At 44.3% G+C, this 19196-nt stretch overlaps 2 protein-coding genes across 4 annotated transcripts in view; one reads left to right on the top strand and one right to left on the bottom strand.

The window, feature by feature from the left end:
* Positions 1–19196, bottom strand: part of acss2 (acyl-CoA synthetase short chain family member 2) — a 78310-nt gene that overhangs the window by 1569 nt on the left and 57545 nt on the right. For both annotated transcript variants that reach the window (XM_078236642.1, XM_078236643.1), the window contains 3 exons: positions 16842–16950; positions 12829–12897; positions 7426–7602 (listed from right to left, as the gene is read on the bottom strand). In XM_078236642.1, the coding sequence (XP_078092768.1) occupies positions 7426–7602; positions 12829–12897; positions 16842–16950 (355 nt within the window). The remainder of the gene's footprint in view (positions 1–7425; positions 7603–12828; positions 12898–16841; positions 16951–19196) is intronic.
* The window catches only part of LOC144508572 (uncharacterized), a 53529-nt gene that overhangs the window by 12389 nt on the left and 21944 nt on the right, over positions 1–19196 (top strand). Inside the window, exon 4 of one of the 2 annotated variants that reach the window (XM_078236647.1) lies at positions 6699–7216. The exons of the other annotated variant lie outside the window; for it this stretch is intronic. Within the exon in view, the coding sequence (XP_078092773.1) occupies positions 6699–6729 (31 nt within the window). The 3' untranslated portion in view covers positions 6730–7216. Of the gene's footprint in view, positions 1–6698; positions 7217–19196 lie in introns of those variants that run through there. 2 annotated transcript variants of the gene reach the window in all.

The following is a 19196-nucleotide window of genomic DNA, read 5'->3' as shown; positions in this document are numbered from 1 at the left end:
CTTGTCCCCTGCAATTCTATTTACATTTGCATGTAAGGTATTGTGTCTTGGGGCTCCCAAAATTTTGAAAATATTCTTATAAATTCAAATGGTGGAGCTTCATCGAATGTTTCTCACATCACACCATGCCATGTAGACTGATGCATTGTTTGATACCCAGACTGGACTGGAGTAGGGAGTGATGTGGAACTCTGGATATTTATATTTCATATGCATGAACACAGAGGTCCTAAATCATAGATTATTTCAATAACCAAGCTAGCAGATGGACAACCACAAAGTGGGTGGGGAGGTATTTCACTGGTGGGGCCCTTTTGTCACAAAACACTATAGAATGTTCTGCCACCTTAGGTTGCAGGATGTTCTCGGAACATGTTCACTTAATTGTATATCTGCATCTTTTGTCACACATTAATTTCTAAGTGAGAACTTAAGTTTGGAATATGAACAGGGAAACTGATAGAACTGACGTGGGGGGACATGGATTTGATTTGATTTATTGTCACACGTATTAGTGTACAGTGAAAAGTATTGTTTCTTGCTGCTATACAAAGCATACTGTACATAGAAAAAAGGAGAGAATGCAGAATGTTGTGTTACAGTGATAGCTAGGGTGTAGAGAAATATCAACTTAATGCGAGGTAGATCCATTCAAAAGCAGGAAAGAAGCTGTTCGAGTCTGTTGACATGTGTCCTCAGACTTTTATGTCTTTTTCCCGATATAAGAAGGTGGAAGAGAGTATGTCTGGGGTGCGTGGAGTCCTTGATTATGCTGGCTGCTTTTCCGAGGCAGCGGGAAGTGTAGACAGTGTCAATGGGTGGGAGGCTGGTTTCTTTGATTGATTGGGTTTCGTTCACGGCCTTTTGTAGTTTATTGCGGTCTTGGACAGAGTAGGAACCATACATAGTTGTGATACAACCAGAAAGAATGTTTTCCATGGTGCATCTGTAAAAGTTGGTGAGAGTCGTCACGGACGTGCCAAATTTCCTTAGTCTTCTGAGAAAGTAGAGGCGTTGGTGGATTTTCTTAACTATAGCATCCGCATGGAGGGACCAGGACAGGTTGTTGGTGATCTGGACACCTGAAAACTTGAAGCTCTCGACCATTTCTACTTCATCCCCATTGATGTAGACAGGAGCATGTTCTCTACTACGCTTCCTGAAGTCGATGACTATCTCCTTCATTTTGTTAACATTGAGGGAGAGATTATTGTCATCGCATCAGTTCACCAGATTCTCTATCTCGGCACTGTTTGAGATCCAACCCACAATGGTGGCATCATCAGCAAACCTGAAAATAGAGTTGGAGGGGAATTTGGCCGCACAGTCATAGGTGTATAAGGAGTATAGTAGGAGGCTGAGAACACAGCCTTGTGGGCACCAGTGTTGAGGATGATCGTGGGGGGAGATGGTGTTGCCTGTCCTTACTGTCTATGGGTTAGGAAGTTCAGGACCTAGTCACAGAGGGACTGGTCCATCAGCTGGTCTGCGCAGGATCCTGCTCATCCGGATACCCCATCTGGGCCAGTCGCATTCCATCAGTTGACCTTCGAGAAGGCTACTCTGACGTCTGCAATGCTGACCTCAGATACAAGTTCATCCAAGGCTTCCGGGGTGGAGGGCGTGCTCTCGCTGATATCTTGCTCCAATCTTTTGCTGGTGTGTTGTCATAAATACTCTTCTCCACGGGTTAAAAAATGGTCAAAATAGATCAGATTGCTAATTCTAAACAACAATGCACAGATTCAGGAGAAACCCATGGGAAGATGACAACTGATTGAAATCATGAGTTACTTTATATGTGGCATCAGTTTAAAAAGTAGGGTAATTACACTGTCCACCTGCACTGCTGATACTTAACTTGCAGTATAATGCTGCTTAAATTCATTACTGATACTGAGAACTTTGAACATAGAATTTTATGCTGGGGTTCTGGAGTTTACAAGAGGATTCCAGAGGTTCGCAAAGGCAGAGGTTTGCTTTTTTTTCTGCCTTGCTGCAATGTCAGTAGCACTTTCCTCTGGGCAACTGGGAGGCTTTTTTGGACTGTGGCTGTTTACAAAACTGTTAATACTCGCAAATGAAAAAAAAAGAGTGAAAACCACTGACTTTGAAAGGGAAGTGAATATTTACCATTAATATTGTATTACAGCTGCAGCCAGTGTGAAGTCAACTTTTAAGTTCTACATTAATTGAGGAACTGTACGTTTCTATACAACAGGGCACAGGTTAATAAATCAGTGCTACTTTCCAACTTTAGAAATTTAACTGCTGGGGGAAGATTGGTGGACAGAGTCCGCTTAAATTTAAGTTTACATATGCAGCTTCCTGCTTTTCTAAATTCAAGCATGATGCAGGCAGATAAAATAGACGTGGCCACCCACACTATTCTCAAACGCCCTGACCCTGCACTACTTGTAACATCGGAGTTACTACCAAGTTAAAACTGCAAGGTTCCACAAGTGCAAGTTCTTAGGATCGCACAGACACAATTCTGCTACCCAGCCTCTGACTGCCAGTGCATGTTAGTCACACCATCATCGTTCCATCATTCATTTAAATCTATTCCCCCGCTGTTAATTTATCTTTTCAGTTTATCAATATTTTGACATGCACCAGAATGGTCCTGCAAACAAACATTTTCACGCAGAGTTTGGTGATGTGATAGGATTATGGTACTTTGGGTCCTTTCAATAAGCCAGTGATTGAATGAAGAGGTGTCTTTGATAACACTAGCAACTAAATAATGAAAGATGATACTGTAGGACTTCCACCAAATTCCTTATTTGTATCTTCTCCAGCCACAATTGCAACTTCAGAGCAGGGAGAGGACTGCATTGTCAGTGGCTGTAAAAGTGACCATGTCGATGAACGTTTATGTGCCTGGATCTTTCCCGGCTGGAGTTGGAGATCGCAACATCTCAGTTTGCCATCCACTTTTGCTTAAGGGAGGCCACAGAGGCTCACCATTCAATGAGAGATAACTACATATCATTTCCTCTATCCAGAGATAAGCAGGCAGATCACGCGTGAGGCTTTGCTAGGATTACAGGCTTTCCCATAGTGACGTTCACCATTGGCTGCATCACTTATCAACTCTGCCCAATACTGGACTGAAAGGAATTCCCTCAATATTCAGCTAATGTGTGACCATAGACACTAAATTGTGATGTTCAATGTATTCTGGCTGCAGTCAGGATGTCTCTTTCCTGTGTCAGTCTCCTGCATTTGAGCCACCACAGCAAAACCAAAGGTTGGTTCCTAGGTGACAAGGGTTATCTGTTGACAAACATGACCGATGGTTCTGGTGTACAATCCACCAATAAACGCCCAGCATGAATACAATGAAAGCCATGCTGCCACACAAAATGTGACAAAGCAGACCATCAGAAAGAGAGTCTGGCTGATAAGTCCAGCAGTTATGTCCCATCCCTTGTTTCCCTGACAATTTAATGCAACTGAATGCTTGCTGGGCCACTTTAACGTGAGCTTTAGCTGTTTGAGCCGCTGTGGAGGACCCCAGCAATACTCAGCAGAGTGGGTGTCCCGATTAATGGTAGCCTGTTTCTTGCTACACAACCTCATCATCCTGAGATGATGGATCTTGCCACCCACTATAGAGCGTGTAGCTGAGAAGCATAAGGAGGAACAGAAATAAAAGGAAGGAGTTAAACTTGGCAACCTGTTTCTATCTGGGCTGCCTTAAAAACTTATTCAAGTGTTATATTGCTAATTAAAATATCAATTTGCCATTCACCAACACTCCTATACCTCACTTACTCTGTCTCTGACCATTACAGTGCTACTGGACTACAATGCAACAATATAAATCACCACCAAAAATTCCAAACCAAATTTATAAGTGAAATCATATTAAGTTGCAAATAAAAGTCTGCTGATCACTCTTGTAGATTCCTTTAGCACCTGTCTTGCCTATCCCAATGTTATCCCAATAGTTTCAGCATGGTTGTTGAAAGGCTGCTGTCTTTCAGTGGAGGAGGCTTCAGATGGCCTTGGAGGTCAATCCCAAGCAGCCCTGGCTGAGGACTGCACTACATCAGCATGGGTGACAGTAGTCTGGGTTGGTTGGCTGCAAGGCAACAGGGACAGCACTTGGTGGAGTGGCAGGAATGGGAGGACTAATGTCTTTCTTGAGAGAGGACAGTAATTATGACTCCATGAAATTGTTTCCACTCTTCCGCGGTGACACCTCAGAAATCCTCAAAAGGGCAGATTGCTGGACTACCGTGACCACCCTGCACAATTAACAGCCTTGATGGCAACAATCAGAGCTTCCATTGGAGGCAGAGTTCGTGGGGGAGTGGGGGGGGGGGGGCGGGGTAGGTGGGAGAAGGGGGCTGTTGCTTGTGCTGCAATGGTAGTTGAGACATTGGCTATCGGATGTCATCTTTGGGTCCACAAGTGTACTAATGGAGTTGCCCACCATTTCTACGCTGGAAAGGATGGCCTCAAACTGTGTAGTCTTGTACAAAGGATGCTGGACTCCTCCATAATCTTTGACATGGATCGCAAGATTTCTAACAGGCTCCCAAATACAACAAACATTTCAATGGCCCAGATCTTCCAGCCTCCAGGTTGTCGGAGACCAGATGCACCCTACAAGGTGCACTTTGGGATTTTGCCCAAGTCCCAATAGACTGACGCCGTGGGAATTGCCCGGGAACTTCCGACGGACAATTCTCACATTTCCTGGGACCCTCTGAAAAGTCTCCGACCCTGACAATTCAATTTAACTGGATAGTTATCCAGGAAATGTTAGAAAAATCCTTGTCTAAATCTTGGGTAATTATACAACTGACTACCTGCCCCACCCCTCCCTTCCTAAAACACCAATTCCCACCTTGAGCTCCCGACTATCCCCCGACCCGACTTTGCTCCATTCACTGACATTCACAGTGGACATTTAAACTGACCTTACTACTGCTAGTGCCATAAAACGTGGAGGTGGCTTCTGCGCTGATTCCCTTCACTGCTGTCTGAAAGGATTACTGTGCTGAGAGTTTTTTTGCATTGTGGATCAAACGCCAGAGCCTTTTCAATGTATCCAGCTAAGTGGGTAGATTTCTGTCTGATCAGTGTCAGACACAAAAGTTCCGACTCTGATCGGAAGTTTTGGAACATTGTGTATAATCTTCAGCATTCTTTTGTGGGGCTGCCCCATCGATAAGTTCATCAGAGTCATGATCTTATTTTTTATTCATTCATGGTATGTAAGCATTACTGGCGAGGCCAGCATTTATTGCTCATCCTTAATGGTGTTTGCGAAAGCAGTGGTGAGCTGCCTTCTTGAACCACAGGTCCATGTAGCACTGTTTCCCGCAGGAGAGGCATGTATTTCAGTGAGTGTATTGCAATCTGTTGGTTATTATGGTTATCATGTGCAGACAGTAAAACGTGGCTAAGAACCTTGCAGCTTCTCTGGGAAACTATACAACTGAGAGGATGTGCTGAAGCCATGAAAGTGAGGTAGAAGTTTTGATTATGATAGAGATGTGGTACACGGTGGCACAGTGGTTAGCACTGTTGCCTCACAGCCACTCGATTCTGGCTTTGGGTGACTGTCTATGTGGAGTTTGCACATTCTCCCAGTGTCTGCGTGGGTTTCTTCTGGGTTCTCCTGTTTCCTTCCACAGTCCAAAGATGTGCCAGTTAGATTAATTGGCTATGCTAAATTGCCCCTTAGTGTCCCAAAGATGTTGATGGCCCAAAGGTTGATTGGCTATGCTAAAATTGCCCTTAGTGTCCTGGGATGCGTAGGTTAGAGGGATTAGTGGGTAAATATGTAGGGATATGGGGGTAGGGCCTGGGTGGGATTGTGGTTGGTGCAGACTCGATGGGCCGAATGGCCTCTTTCTGTGCTGTAGGGTTTCTAAGATGTGTGGGTTAGGTGGATTAGCAGGGTAAATACGTGGGGTTATAGGGATAGGGCATGGGTAAGATGCTCTGTCAGAGAGTCGACGCAGACTCAATGGACCGAGTGGCCTCCTCCTGTTCTGTAAGAATTCTACGATTCGCAGTGTCCGAGGCTGGTGGTGTAGTTGCTTGGATATGGCGTTCCACTGACTTCGACAGCTCCGTGAGGTCACTGAACCTTTTGCAGCATTACAACCTGGTCCTCAGAACATTAACTGCCACAGTTATCCCTCTATCTTTTGAGAGTTTTGACATCCTCCGGCAACTTGTGAATAGAGTACATCTCTCCTCCTCGACCAAGGCCTTTAAAGCAACATGGAAACTGCCTTTGTTCATGTTGTGCCATTATCGAGTGCTACCCAGGTCAAAATAGGCTGCAGAATGACATCTGGCAGCTGATGCAGCCATAATGCATCTCCCCTCTAAGAGGTGCAAGTTAGCTGTAACTAGTGTTAGCCCCCATTCATCAGCCCCACCCTGCTGAGTGCAGCCAACGATCAGCACAGTTAGTGATGACTGCATGTGGAGATCCTTCAAATGAGCAAACATCACGAAGTTAGCAAGTTGCCTGCATTACATTGAACGGGTTAATTGAGCTTCACAATCCCCGTGTCTGTTTGTGAGATTAGCCAATTTAGATCCCATAGACTTTAAAGAATTTATTTGGGAATGAAGGAAATGAGAGAAAACAACTTTCTTTAAACCTGTAACTAAATACATCAGGAAGCAATAAATCATCTTGGATGTACATTTTTCAAATACAGCGGAACCCCGATTTTACGCACCCCGATTTAGCGCAAATTCGGATATAATGCGATGAATCATTGGACCCTTTTTTTCCCGCTCACGATTGGCAAATCTCGCTCGCCCCGCTGTTTCCACCAGTCAGCTCGGCATGTATAGAGAATTGCTGGGAAAAGGGTCTGGGGCCAACCTTTTCATCACGCCAATCCACCATGGAAGATGATGACGAGCCAGATTTGTACGGCTTCACAGAGGAAGATGAGCGTGAGGCAGAGAAGCTGTCTGAATGCAGCAAAGAAGAGCTACACCAGTGGCACTCTGCCGACGACGACGAATGCCCAACATATGAGCATCTGACGGACGCCGGCGGAGGCAAGTGTACCGGTTCTGGAGACCCAGGAGGTGGACCACATAAAAATCCTCCAACTCAGACGCATTCTAGATTTTGCTCGCAGCCAGCGAAATGCTACGTTCAAGCAAGGAACACTCGATCACTTTAAGAAATAAACTTGTGTTTTGTTTATTAAAAAGCTTTACTAAAAATTAAATTTGTGTTTTAATTTCTACTGTTTGAACACGGATTTTCTTGAACCCCGATTTAGCGCAACCACGCTTTTTTCGCGATAACATTTTATGGACCCCAACCGTCGCGTTATAACGGGGCCGCACTGTATATTCCACATACTTTACCATCATTTCTTAAATTAGCTGTCGAGTCCAAACCTGCAGTACTCTAGAAACAATTACCTTGATCTTTGAGTTCAGCAATCAGCGTTTCGTTAAATTCATGTCCATCCCTCAGAGTGACAAAGCAATAGAGGCATTCTCCTTTTATGGGGTGGGGGTGACTAACAGTAGCAGCTTCAACTACAGCAGCATGCTCTATTAATGCAGACTCCACTTCAGCTGTACTCAAAAGATGCCCTGTAAACAAATAACATTTTCTAACCTTAGATAGTGGCACAATCCAATAAATCAATGAATCATATTTCGTACACACATTTAAACATCCAGATGACCACATGTGCAGGAAGTGCTCCCAACTGCAGAAACTCTGTTTCAGAGCTCAAGCGGCGGCTGGAGAAACCATGGCACATCCACGAAGCTGAGAGTTATGTGGATAGCACGTTCAAAGATGTGGTCACATTGTAGCTCAAGGCACTGGAGGAAAGAAGAATGATCATCAGGCAGTCCGAGAGAAACAAGGAGTAGTGCAGGAGTCCCCTGGGGTCCTGCTGTCAAATCAGCTTTCCATTTTTGAAGCAGATGAGGGCGCTGGTTCCTCAAAGGAGTGCAGTCAGAGCCAAGCTTCTGGCACCACAAGCGGTCTGACTGTACAGGAAGAGAGGAAGACAGAAGGAAGTGTGATAGGATATTCATTAGTAAGGGGACCAGACTGGCATTTCTGCGGCTGCAGACCTGACTGTCAGAGTCAGGGATGTCACTGAATGGCTGCAAGGCCTAAAGGGGGGAGGGTGATCAGTCAGAGGTTGTGGTACATGTTGGTACCAACAATATAGGTAGAATGAAGAATGAAGTCTTGCATCAAAAATTCAGGGAACTAGTCAGCAGATTAAAAAACAGGACCTCAAAGGTTGTAAACTCTGGATTACTCCTGGTGCCACAGGCTAGCAAGTACAGAAATAGGAGAGTAGGCAGATGAATGCATGGCTCAAGAGTTGGTGCAGGAGGGAGGGTTTTAGATTCCGATATCACTTGGACCATTTCTGGAGAAGGTGAGACATGTACAAGCGAGATGGTCTGCACCTGAATGGGACCATCATCCTAGTGGGTGGGTTTGCCAGTGCTGTTGGGAGGAGTCTAAACTAGTTCAGCAGTGGGAGGGGACGCAGAACATTAGTACAATAGGGACACAGCATACTACAGTAGAGGAACCAAGACCAAGGGAGTTCAACCATGTTGAGTTCCAAGGGAGCAAGGCAAGGCTGAATGGCCTCTACTTTAATGCTAGGAGTATTATTGGTAAAACTGAAGAGTTAAAGGTGTGGACTGGCAAATGGATGGCCTGGGTGGGATTGTGGTCGGTGCAGACTCGATGGGCCGAATGGCCTCCTTCTGCACTGTAGGGTTTCTATGATTTCTATGATATTGTTGAGGGACGATATCTTGGAAAGGGCTTTAAATGAGGCTTTGTGAGTAGATCTTAGGAATAAAAAGGGGGCAGTCACATTGCTGAGAGTGTATTATAGGCCCTCAAACGGTCAGCGGGCAATAAGGGACACTGAGGTGTGTAAAAATAATAGTAGGGGTAATTATATTAGGGGATTTCAACTTCTTTGACATTAATTGGGACAGTGTAGTGTGTTTAGAGGGGGAGGATTTCTTGAAATGTATTCAAGAGAGTTTATGTCAATACGCAGAAGGTCCAACAAAGGACAGCTCAGTGCTGGATCTAATTCTGGGAACAAAGCTGGACAGGTAGCCGAGGGGGCAGTGGGACTGTATTTTAGTGATAATGACCACAATACAGTATAATTTAAAATTACTATGGAAAAGGAAAAAGATGGTCTGAAATGATGGTCTGTGTTGATGAAGGTAGGGCAGTTGATGTCATATACATGGATTTTAGTAAGGCGTTTGATAAGGTCCCCCATGGTCGGCTTATGATGAAAGTAAGGAGGTGTGGGATAGAGGGAAAGTTGGCCGATTGGATAGGTAACTGGCTATCTGATCGAAGACAGTGTGGTGGTGGATGGAAAATTTTCGGACTGGAGGCAGGTTGCTAGCGGAGTGCCACAGGGATCAGTGCTTGGTCCTCTGCTCTTTGTGATTTTTATTAATGACTTAGAGGAGGGGGCTGAAGGGTGGATCAGTAAATTTGCTGATGACACCAAGATTGGTGGAGTAGTGGATGAGGTGGAGGGCTGTTGTAGCCTGCAAAGAGACATAGATAGGATGCAAAGCTAGGCTGAAAAATGGCAAATGGAGTTTAACCCTGATAAATGTGAGGTGATTCATTTTGGTAGGACTAATTTAAATGTGGATTACAGGGTCAAAGGTAGGGTTCTGAAGACTGTGGAGGAACAGAGAGATCTTGGGGTTCATATCCACAGATCTCTAAAGGTTGCCACTCAAGTGGATAGAGCTGTGAAGAAGGCCTATAGTGTGTTAGCTTTTATTAACAGGGGGTTGGAGTTTAAGAGCCGTGGGGTTATGCTGCAACTGTACAGGACCTTGGTGAGACCACATTTGGAATATTGTGTGCAGTTCTGGTCACCTCACTATAAGAAGGATGTGGAAGCGCTGGAAAGAGTGCAGAGGAGATTTACCAGGATGCTGCCTGGTTTGGAGGGTAGGTCTTATGAGGAAAGGTTGAGGGAGCTAGGGCTGTTCTCTCTGGAGCGGAGGAGGCTGAGGGGAGGGGGAGACTTAATAGAGGTTTATAAAATGATGAAGGGGATAGATAGAGTGAACGTTCAAAGACTATTTCCTCGGGTGGATGGAACTATCACAAGGGGGCATAACTATAGGGTTCATGGTGGGAGATATAGGAAGGATATCAGAGGTAGGTTCTTTACGCAGAGAGTGGTTGGGGTGTGGAATGGACTGCCTGCAGTGATAGTGGAGTCAGACACTTTAGGAACATTTAAGCGGTTATTGGATAGGCACATGGAGCACACCAGGATGATAGGGAGTTCGATAGCTTGATCTTGGTTTCAGATAAAGCTCAGCACAACATCGTGGGCCGAAGGGCCTGTTCTGTGCTGTACTATTCTATGTTCTATGAAATAAAGGGTTTTGGATTGGGGGGAGGGGAGCAGATTTTAATCAGAATAAGGGAGATTCTGGCCAAAGTAGATGTCTTGTGGAAAAATGGGGGGGGGGGGGGGGGGGTGGTGCATTCAAAAAGGAAATGGGGAGAGTACAAGCCCAACATGTTCCCTTTAGGGTGAAATGTAGGAGCAACAAGGTCAGAGAACTCTGGGTGTCGAGGAATATTCAGGACTGGATAAGAAAGAGTGTGGTTTTTTAGCAGAGACAAAGTGAGCAAATCAGCGGAGGCCTTAGTGGGGAATAGAAAGTGCAGGGGGGGAACTTAAGAAAGTAATTACAAGAGCAAAGAAGGGGCATGAAACAGCACTGGAGGGTAAGATTAGGGAGAATCCCAAGATATTCTGCAAGTATATTAAGGGGAAGAGGATAACCAGGGAACGATAACCAAGGGGGCAATCTGTGTGTCGAGTGGAGGACATTGGTAGGCTGTTAAACGAGTACTTCACATCTGTCTTCACTCAGGAGGTGGAGGATGTAGGTACAGAATTTAGGACTGTGAGGTTCTTCCATAGTTTGACATAGGGAGTGAGGAGGCATTGGAGATTTTGGCGGGTTTAAAAACGGACAAATCCCCGAGTCCATAGGAGTTGTATCCCAGGCTGCTGTGGGAGGCAAAGGAGGAAATTACTCTGACCCTAATTTTTAATTCCTCCCTGACCACAGGGGAGGTGCAAGAGGATTAGAGGACAACTAAGATTATTCCACTTTTCCAGAAAGGTGAGAGAGATAAACCAGGAAATTACAGCTCAGGGTCTCACATCAGTGGTAGGGAAACTATTGGAGAAAATCCTGAAAGAGAGAATTAATCTCTACTTGGAGAAGCAAGGTTTGATCATGGACAGTCAGCAACTTTGTCAGAGGGAGGTCATGCCTAACAAGTTTGATTGAGATTTTCAACGAGGTGATTGGGTGTGTAGATGAGAGTAGTGCAGTTGATGTAGTTTATATGGATTTCAGCAAAGCCTTTGATGAGTGCAGACTCGATGGGCCGAAGGGACTCAGTATGACTATGACTTTAATAAAAATAACATTTTCAAATTGTAAACCTACTTTTTATGCAGAAAATGTAATTGTGTTTTGTTACAAGGGGAATTTTTGTAACATGGGAGGAGGAGGCATTAGAAGCAAAAAGGTTCAGAAACCCTGCCCTTGGGCAATAATTTCACTCAACTTCACTTAAGAGCTGGCTCAGTCCTCACATTTAATTTACATTCCAGATTTAGAATTCTTAAGAAATGGTTACGTCTTTGTTTCCATTATAACCTTGTTTGACTGCACCTTCAGGAGTATTTTTGATTCATAACACAAACAATATTTGATTTATTGTCACATGTATTAGTATACGGTGAAATATATTGTTTCTTGTTTGCTCTACAGACAAAGTATACCATACACGGGGAGGGAAAGGAGTGAGTGCAGAATGTAGTGTTACAGTCAAAGCGAGGGTATAGAGAAAGCTCAACTTAATGTGAGGTAGGTCCATTCAAAGGTCTGATGGCAGCAGGGAAGAAGCTGTTCTTGAGTCGGTTGGTACAAGACCTCAGACTTTTGTATCTTTTTCCCGATGGAACAAGGTGGAAGAGAGAATGTCCGGGTGCGTGGGGTCCTTGATTATGCTGGCTGCTTTACCAAGGCAGAGGGAAGTATAGACAGTGTCAATGGATGGGAGGCTGGTTTGAGTGATAGACTGGGCTTTGTTCACAACCCTTTATAGTTTATTGCGGTCTTGGACAGAGCAGGAGCCATACCAAGCTGTGATGCAACCGGAAAGAATGCTTTCTACGGTGCATCTGTAGAGGTTGGTGAGAGTTGTAGCAGACATGATTTCCTTAGTCTCCTAAGGAAATAGAGGCATTGGTGATCTGGATATCTAAAAACTTGAAACTCTAGACCATTTCTACCTCGCCCTCATTAATGTAGACAGGGACATGCCCTCCAATACGCTCCCTGAAGTTGATGACCATCTCCTCAGAATGTTTTGTCTCAAGGCTATTTGTGGTGGTGTATATTTTGTCCAGCACGGTCTTCACATTTGCATGGAGTGGGATGTAAACTGCTGTCAGGATAACAGAGGTGATCTCCCGCGGAAGGTAGTAGGGATGCCATTTTGGCATCAGGTATTCTAGGTCCGGGATCTCGCCAGTGTAACTATGTCTAGGCACCACGATGTGTTGATTAGAAGGCAAACCCCACCTCCTCCAGTCTTGCCTGAGGCCACTGTGCGGTCCATTCAGTGGATTGAGAAGTTCTCTGATTGTAGGGCACAGTCCGGTGAAGCAGGAGTGAGCCATGTCTCTGAAACAGAGCACACAGCAATCCCTCAGTTCTCTTTGGAATATGAATTAGAAATCTTACCAGATACATTCAGCATGTCGTCAATCCTTCCAGTGATCCAGTAATAGCCATCTTTATCTCTTTTGCAACCTGTCAACCAAAATTCAGCAACTTTAAATTCAAGTTGTGTTTAAATTCAATTTATATTGTCCAGCAAAAACGTGAAGCAGAATACAGACAGCATCAAAATACTGCTAGCTTTTCTGACTAAAAAAAAATCATGCATCAGGAACTGTTTGATTCACAGACAAAGGAAAAAAAAGAACTTGCCTCCAGATAGCACTTTCATGACCCTCAACGTACTAAAGTGCTTCAAAGAACATGAAGTACTTTGAAAAACTGTCATTATTATATTGTAGGCAAACATGGCAGGCAGTTTTCTCACAGACAGATCTTGCAAACAGCAATGAGTCAAAGATACTTATTTTCTTAGATATGCAGGTTGAAGATTAATTATTGGATGTGCACCAGGAACACTCCTAGAGTGTTTTCTTTGAATTTTGCCATGCAGACCTTTACATCCACCTGAGGGCTGGTGGGCTCTTGGTTTTAAGTCTCACCTAAAAGACGGCACCTAATATATCACAGCATTCCCTCAGTGCCGCACTGAAGTGTCAGCCTGGATTATGTGCAGTAGTGAGGACCTTCTAACTGAGAAGCAGGAGTATCATCACTCAATCAATACTGACCCTTTGGGCAAAATGCCAAAGCCACTTTCAGAAGCTCCTCCAGTGAATTTATTTAATTTATAAACCTAGTTATACATATATTGCTGTCTAGAACATGCGAAAATTGTTTTCTAATAAAACAAAATTCAAGGCAATTATATATAAAGACAAAAAAGTGCATTCTAAACCCAATTTGATTCTTGTGTATTAGAGATTTCACATAAATTAGCTTTCCAAATTACACTTACTGGCACTCACCACGTCCCCATCTGTGTAAGCAAATCAGTAGCCTACAAGGGTCTGTTACAACTCTCAAGTCTTTGGGGAAAAAGAGTGTTTCAGCAATGGTATGAAACCATAATGGTGCATAAACATTTCAACTGATAAAATGAGTATCGTTATTCAGAATTTGTTTGTGGCACAGTTGATATATGACACATTTATAAAGAAATATAATATTGTGAGACTGTCTAATTTGTCTGTGCTAATAAACACATATGACTGTCAGGGGTCAGTATGCACCAATCACCTTTAACATTTACTTACTGAAACAAACATAATTCCCACATTAAAATTGTAAAATATGAACAAATTGAGATGAAGTAATCATTTAGAAGCTGTAACAAGGTTGAATTAAATTTTTAAAATGTTAGTGTTCCAATGAAGAACTTGAAATGGAGTGGAAATGATGTGGAGATGTCGGCATTGGACTGGGGTGGTGGGCACAGTAAGAAGTCTCACAACACCAGGTTAAAGTCCAACAGGTTTATTTGGTATCATGAGCTTTTGGAGCGCTGCTCCTTCATCAGGTGATTGGAAATGTGAGGCATTTCCATTTTGAAACAGGGGCACTGTTGTAATGGGGGAAGGTACAGTTGCCAGTTCTGATGAGAGGAGGAAGAAATATTCAAGAGATCAGAATCAGAGAAATTGAGAATTTGAGGAGGGGTATTTTGAATAATTTTAGACTTTTTATAAATGAACTGATTTGGTATTAGATGTAGGGGGAGAAATGTATGTCCAGGGCAGTTAGCACTATGAGCTGCTGCCTGCATGGGTATTCTTCAATGCTAGAAGTGGAGATTTGCAAATAAACTTTCCTTTGCAAAGTTCACATCTGCACCTGATACTTAAGTTTACTCAAAACTTTATGTAGGGATTCTAACATATATACAAAGAGCACAAAGAATAATTGTCAAGATGGACAGTGATGTGGAGTACAATATGCCATTTTGCAAGGATTATGTGGAAAACAATTGCAAATTACAATGTGAATGATGTATTGAGATATCAACCCAGCATATCCTGCAGTTCAAGAGTCATTACATAGGAAATCCCAAGTCCGAAGAGTCGAGTTTCTAGTCTAACAGCATGCCTTAAATCACAAGTCTCTGCAGAACTTGCACTGCATAGATGGAATTTTTACCAAAGTATCTTAAATTATCTTCAGGTTATATACTAAATATAATTCTTCTCGATTTTCTTACCATACCTAGAGATGCACGAGGCAGATGAAGCACATGCTTGTATCTGTTTCCGTAGCTAGTTTGCCCTAGAATAGGTCGCTAGCTTGTTGCCAGAGGCTATAGCTTGAAAGGCACCACTTCACATCAACCATGGCAGATCAGGAGGCTGTCCTACTTTCACTGCCTGCCATTAGGCATATTGGAAGGATGTACAGTTGATACTCAACCTTTTCAGACATATTATGAGCGCATCTTCCATGGCCATCATAGAATGGAACTTGAACCCAGAGGTCTTCGGGTGAGGTGTCTAAAGATTGGAGAGTGGCAAATGTTGTGCCTTTGTTTAAGAATGGCTGCAGGGAAAAGCCTAGGAACTATAGGCTGATGAGCCTCACGTCTGTAGCGGGAAAGTGGTTAGAAGGTATTTTGAGAGACAGGATCTACAGGCATTTAGCAAGGACTGATTAGGGACAGTCAGCATGGCTTTGAGGAAAATCATGTCTCGCAAATTTGATTGAATTTTTTGAAGGGGTAACCAAGAAGGGAGATGAGGGCAGTGCAGTTGATGTTGTCTACATGGATTTTAGGAAGGCCTTTGACAAAGTCCTGCATGGTAGGTTGTTGCACGAGGTTAAATCTCATGGGATCCAGGGCGAGGGATACAAAATTAGCTTGATGACAGAAGACAGAGAGAGGTTGTAGAGGATTGTTTTTCAAACCGGAGACCTGTGACCAGTGCTGTGCCGCAGGGATCAGTGCTGGGTCCACTGTTATTTGTCATTTATATTAATGATTTGGATGAGAATTTTGGAGGCATGGTTAGTAAGTTTGCAGATGACACCAAGATTGGTGGCATAGTGGATAGTGAAGAAGGTTATCTAGGATTGCAACGGGATCTTGATCAATTGGACCAGTGGGCTGATGAATGGCAGATGAAATTTAATTTAGATAAATGCAAGGTGGCGCATTTTGGTATATCGAAACAGCGCAGGAATTACTCAGTTAATGGTCAGGCAATGGGGAGAGTTATAGAACTAAGAGATCTAGAGGTACAGATTCATAGCTCCTTGAAAGTGGAGTTACAGGTGGACAGGATGGTGAAGGCGGCATTTGGCATGCTTGGTTTTATTGGTCAGAACATTGAATACAGGGGTTGGGATGTCTTGTTGAAGTTGTACAAGACATTGGTAAGGCCACACTTGGAATACTGTGTCTAGTTCTGGTCACCCTATTATAGAAAGGATATTATTAAACTAGAAAGAGTGCAGAAAAGATTTACTAGAATGCTACCAGGACTTGATGGTTTGAGTTATAAGGAGAGGCTGGATAGACTGGGACTTTTTTTCTCTGGAGTGTAGAAGGCTGAGGGGTAATCTTTTAGAGGACTATAAATAATGAGGGGCAGAGATAAGGTAGATAATCAACATCTTTTCCCAAAAGTAGGGGAGTCTAAAACTAGAGGGCATAGGTTTAAGGTGAGAGGGAAGAGATACAAAAGGGTCCAGAGAGGCAGTTTTTTCACACAGAGGGTGATGAGTGTCTGGAACAAGCTGCCAGAGGTAGTAATAGAGGCGGGTACAATTTTGTCTTTTAAAAAGGCATTTAGACAGTTACATGGGTAAGATGGGTATAGAGGGATATGGGCCAAATGCGGGCAATTGGGACTAACTTAGTGGTTTAAAAAAAAAGGGTGGCATTGCCAGGTTGGGCCAAAGGGCCTGTTTCCAAGCTGTAAACCTCTATGACACTGACTCGAAGGCAGGAGAATGCCCACTGTGCCACAAGACCTTTGTACTAAATAGGATTGTGGATTTAGAAATAACTTGCACGTCTCTGAAAAAGGCATTTTAAAAAAAATACTCTTAAAATATTCATTACAAGTCTCGTTTAAGCAACTCACCATCTCCTGTGACAAAATATCCAGGAAACTTCTTAAAATAGGTGGATTCAAACCGTTGATGGTTGCCATAAATTGTACGCATTATGGATGGCCAAGGCTTCTTGAATACCTATATGTAAAGAGGAGAAAAGAATAGAAGTAATTGAATTGAAGTAATATAATATATAACAATGTACTCTGGCATAAAAAATACGATAAGAAGTCTCACAACATTAGGTTAAAGTCCAACAGGTTTATTTGGTAGCAAAAGCCACTAGCTTTCGGAGCGCTGCCCCTTCATCAGGTGAGTGGGAGTTCTGTTCACAAACAGGGCATATAAAGACACAAACTCAATTTACAAAATAATGATTGGAATGCGAGTCTTTACAGGTAATCAAGTCTCAAAGGTACAGACAATGTGAGTGGAGAGAGCGTTAAGCACAGGTTAAAGAGATATGTATTGTCTCCAGACAGGACAGTTAGTGAGATTTTGCAAGTCCAGGCAAGTCGTGGGGGTTACAGATAGTGTGACATGAACCCAAGATCCCGGTTGAGGCCGTCCTCATGTGTGCGGAACTTGGCTATCAGTCTCTGCTCAGCTACTCTGCATTGTCGTGTGTTGTGAAAGCCGCCTTGGAGAACGCTTACCCGAAGATCAGAGGCCGAATGCCCGTGACCGCTGAAGTGTTCCCCATCAGGAAGAGAACACTCTTGCCTGGTGATTGTCAAGCGGTGTTCATTCATCCGTTGTCGTAGCGTCTGCATGGTCTCCCCAATGTACCATGCCTCGGGACATCCTGCAGCGTATCAGGTAGACTACGTTGGCTGAGTTGCAAGAGTATGTACCGTGTACCTGGTGGTGTCTCCCGAAGATACACAAGGCAAACACACCCGGCCGTCCCATCGTATCGGGCAATGGGACCCTGTGCGAGAACCTCTCCGGCTACGTCGAGGGCATCCTGAAACCCATTGTACAAAGAACGCCCAGCTTTTGTCGTGACACTACGGACTTCCTACAGAAACTCAGCACACATGGAGCAGTTGAACCACGAGCATTCCTCGTCACAATGGATGTCTCGGCACTCTACACCAGCATCCTCCACAACAATGGCATTGCTGCAACTGCCTCAGTACTCAACGCCGACAACTGCCAGTTTCCAGATGCCATTTTACAACTCATCCGCTTCATCCTGGACCACAATGTCTTCACCTTCAACAACCAGTTCTTCATCCAGACACACGGAACAGCCATGGGGACCAAATTCGCACCTCAATATGCCAACACCTTCATGCACAGGTTCAAACAAGACCTCTTCACCGCACAGGGACCTTCAACTGATGCTATACACTAGATACATCGATGACATGTTCTTCCTTTGGACTCATGGTGAACAAATCACTGAAACAACTATATGATGACATCAACAAGTTCCATCCCACTATCAGACACCATGGACTACTCTCCGGAATCGGTTGCATTCTTGGACACACGCATCTCCATTAAGGACGGTCACCTCAGCACTTCACTGTACTGCAAGCCCACAGATAACCTCACGATACTCCACTTCTCCAGCTTCCACCCTAAACACATTAAAGAAGCCATCCCCTATGGACAAGCCTTCCGTATACACAGGATCTGCTCAGATGAGGAGGATCGCAACAGATACCTCCAGATGCTGAAAGCTGCCCTCATAAGAACAGGATATGGCGCTCGACTCATCGATCGACAGTTCCGACGCGCCACAGCGAAAAACCGCACCGACCTCCTCAGAAGACAAACATGGGACACGGTGGGCAGAATGCCCTTTGTCGTCCAGTACTTCCCCGAAGCGGAGAAGCTACAACATCTTCTCTGGAGCCTTCAACATATCATTGATGAAGACGAACATCTCGCTAAGGCCATCCCCATACCCCCACTTCTTGCCTTCAGACAACCGCACAACCTCAAACAGACCATTGTCCGCAGCAAACTACCCAGCCTTCAGCAGAACAGTGACCACGACACCACACAACCCTGCCACAGCAACCTCTGTAAGACATGCCGGATCATCGACACGGATGCCATCATCTCACGTGAGAACACCATCCACCAGGTACACGGTACATACTCTTGCAACTCGGCCAACGTTGTCTACCTGATACGCTGCAGGAAAGGATGCCCCGAGGCATGGTACATTGGGGAGACCATGCCGACGCTACGACAATGGACGAATGAACACCGCTCGACAATCACCAGGCAAGAGTGTTCTCTTCCTGTTGGGGAACACTTCAGCGGTCATGGCCATTCGGCCTCTGATCTTCGGGTAAGCGTTCTCCAAGGCAGCCTTCACGACACACGACAGCGCAGAGTCGCTGCGCAGAGACTGATAGCCAAGT

The sequence above is a fragment of the Mustelus asterias genome, chromosome 20 (genome assembly GCF_964213995.1).
Source record: "Mustelus asterias chromosome 20, sMusAst1.hap1.1, whole genome shotgun sequence".
In the NCBI taxonomy this organism is placed as follows: Eukaryota; Metazoa; Chordata; class Chondrichthyes; order Carcharhiniformes; family Triakidae; genus Mustelus; species Mustelus asterias.
Note: the sequence above shows the minus strand (reverse complement) of the source record. Positions and strands in the feature narration are given on the sequence as shown.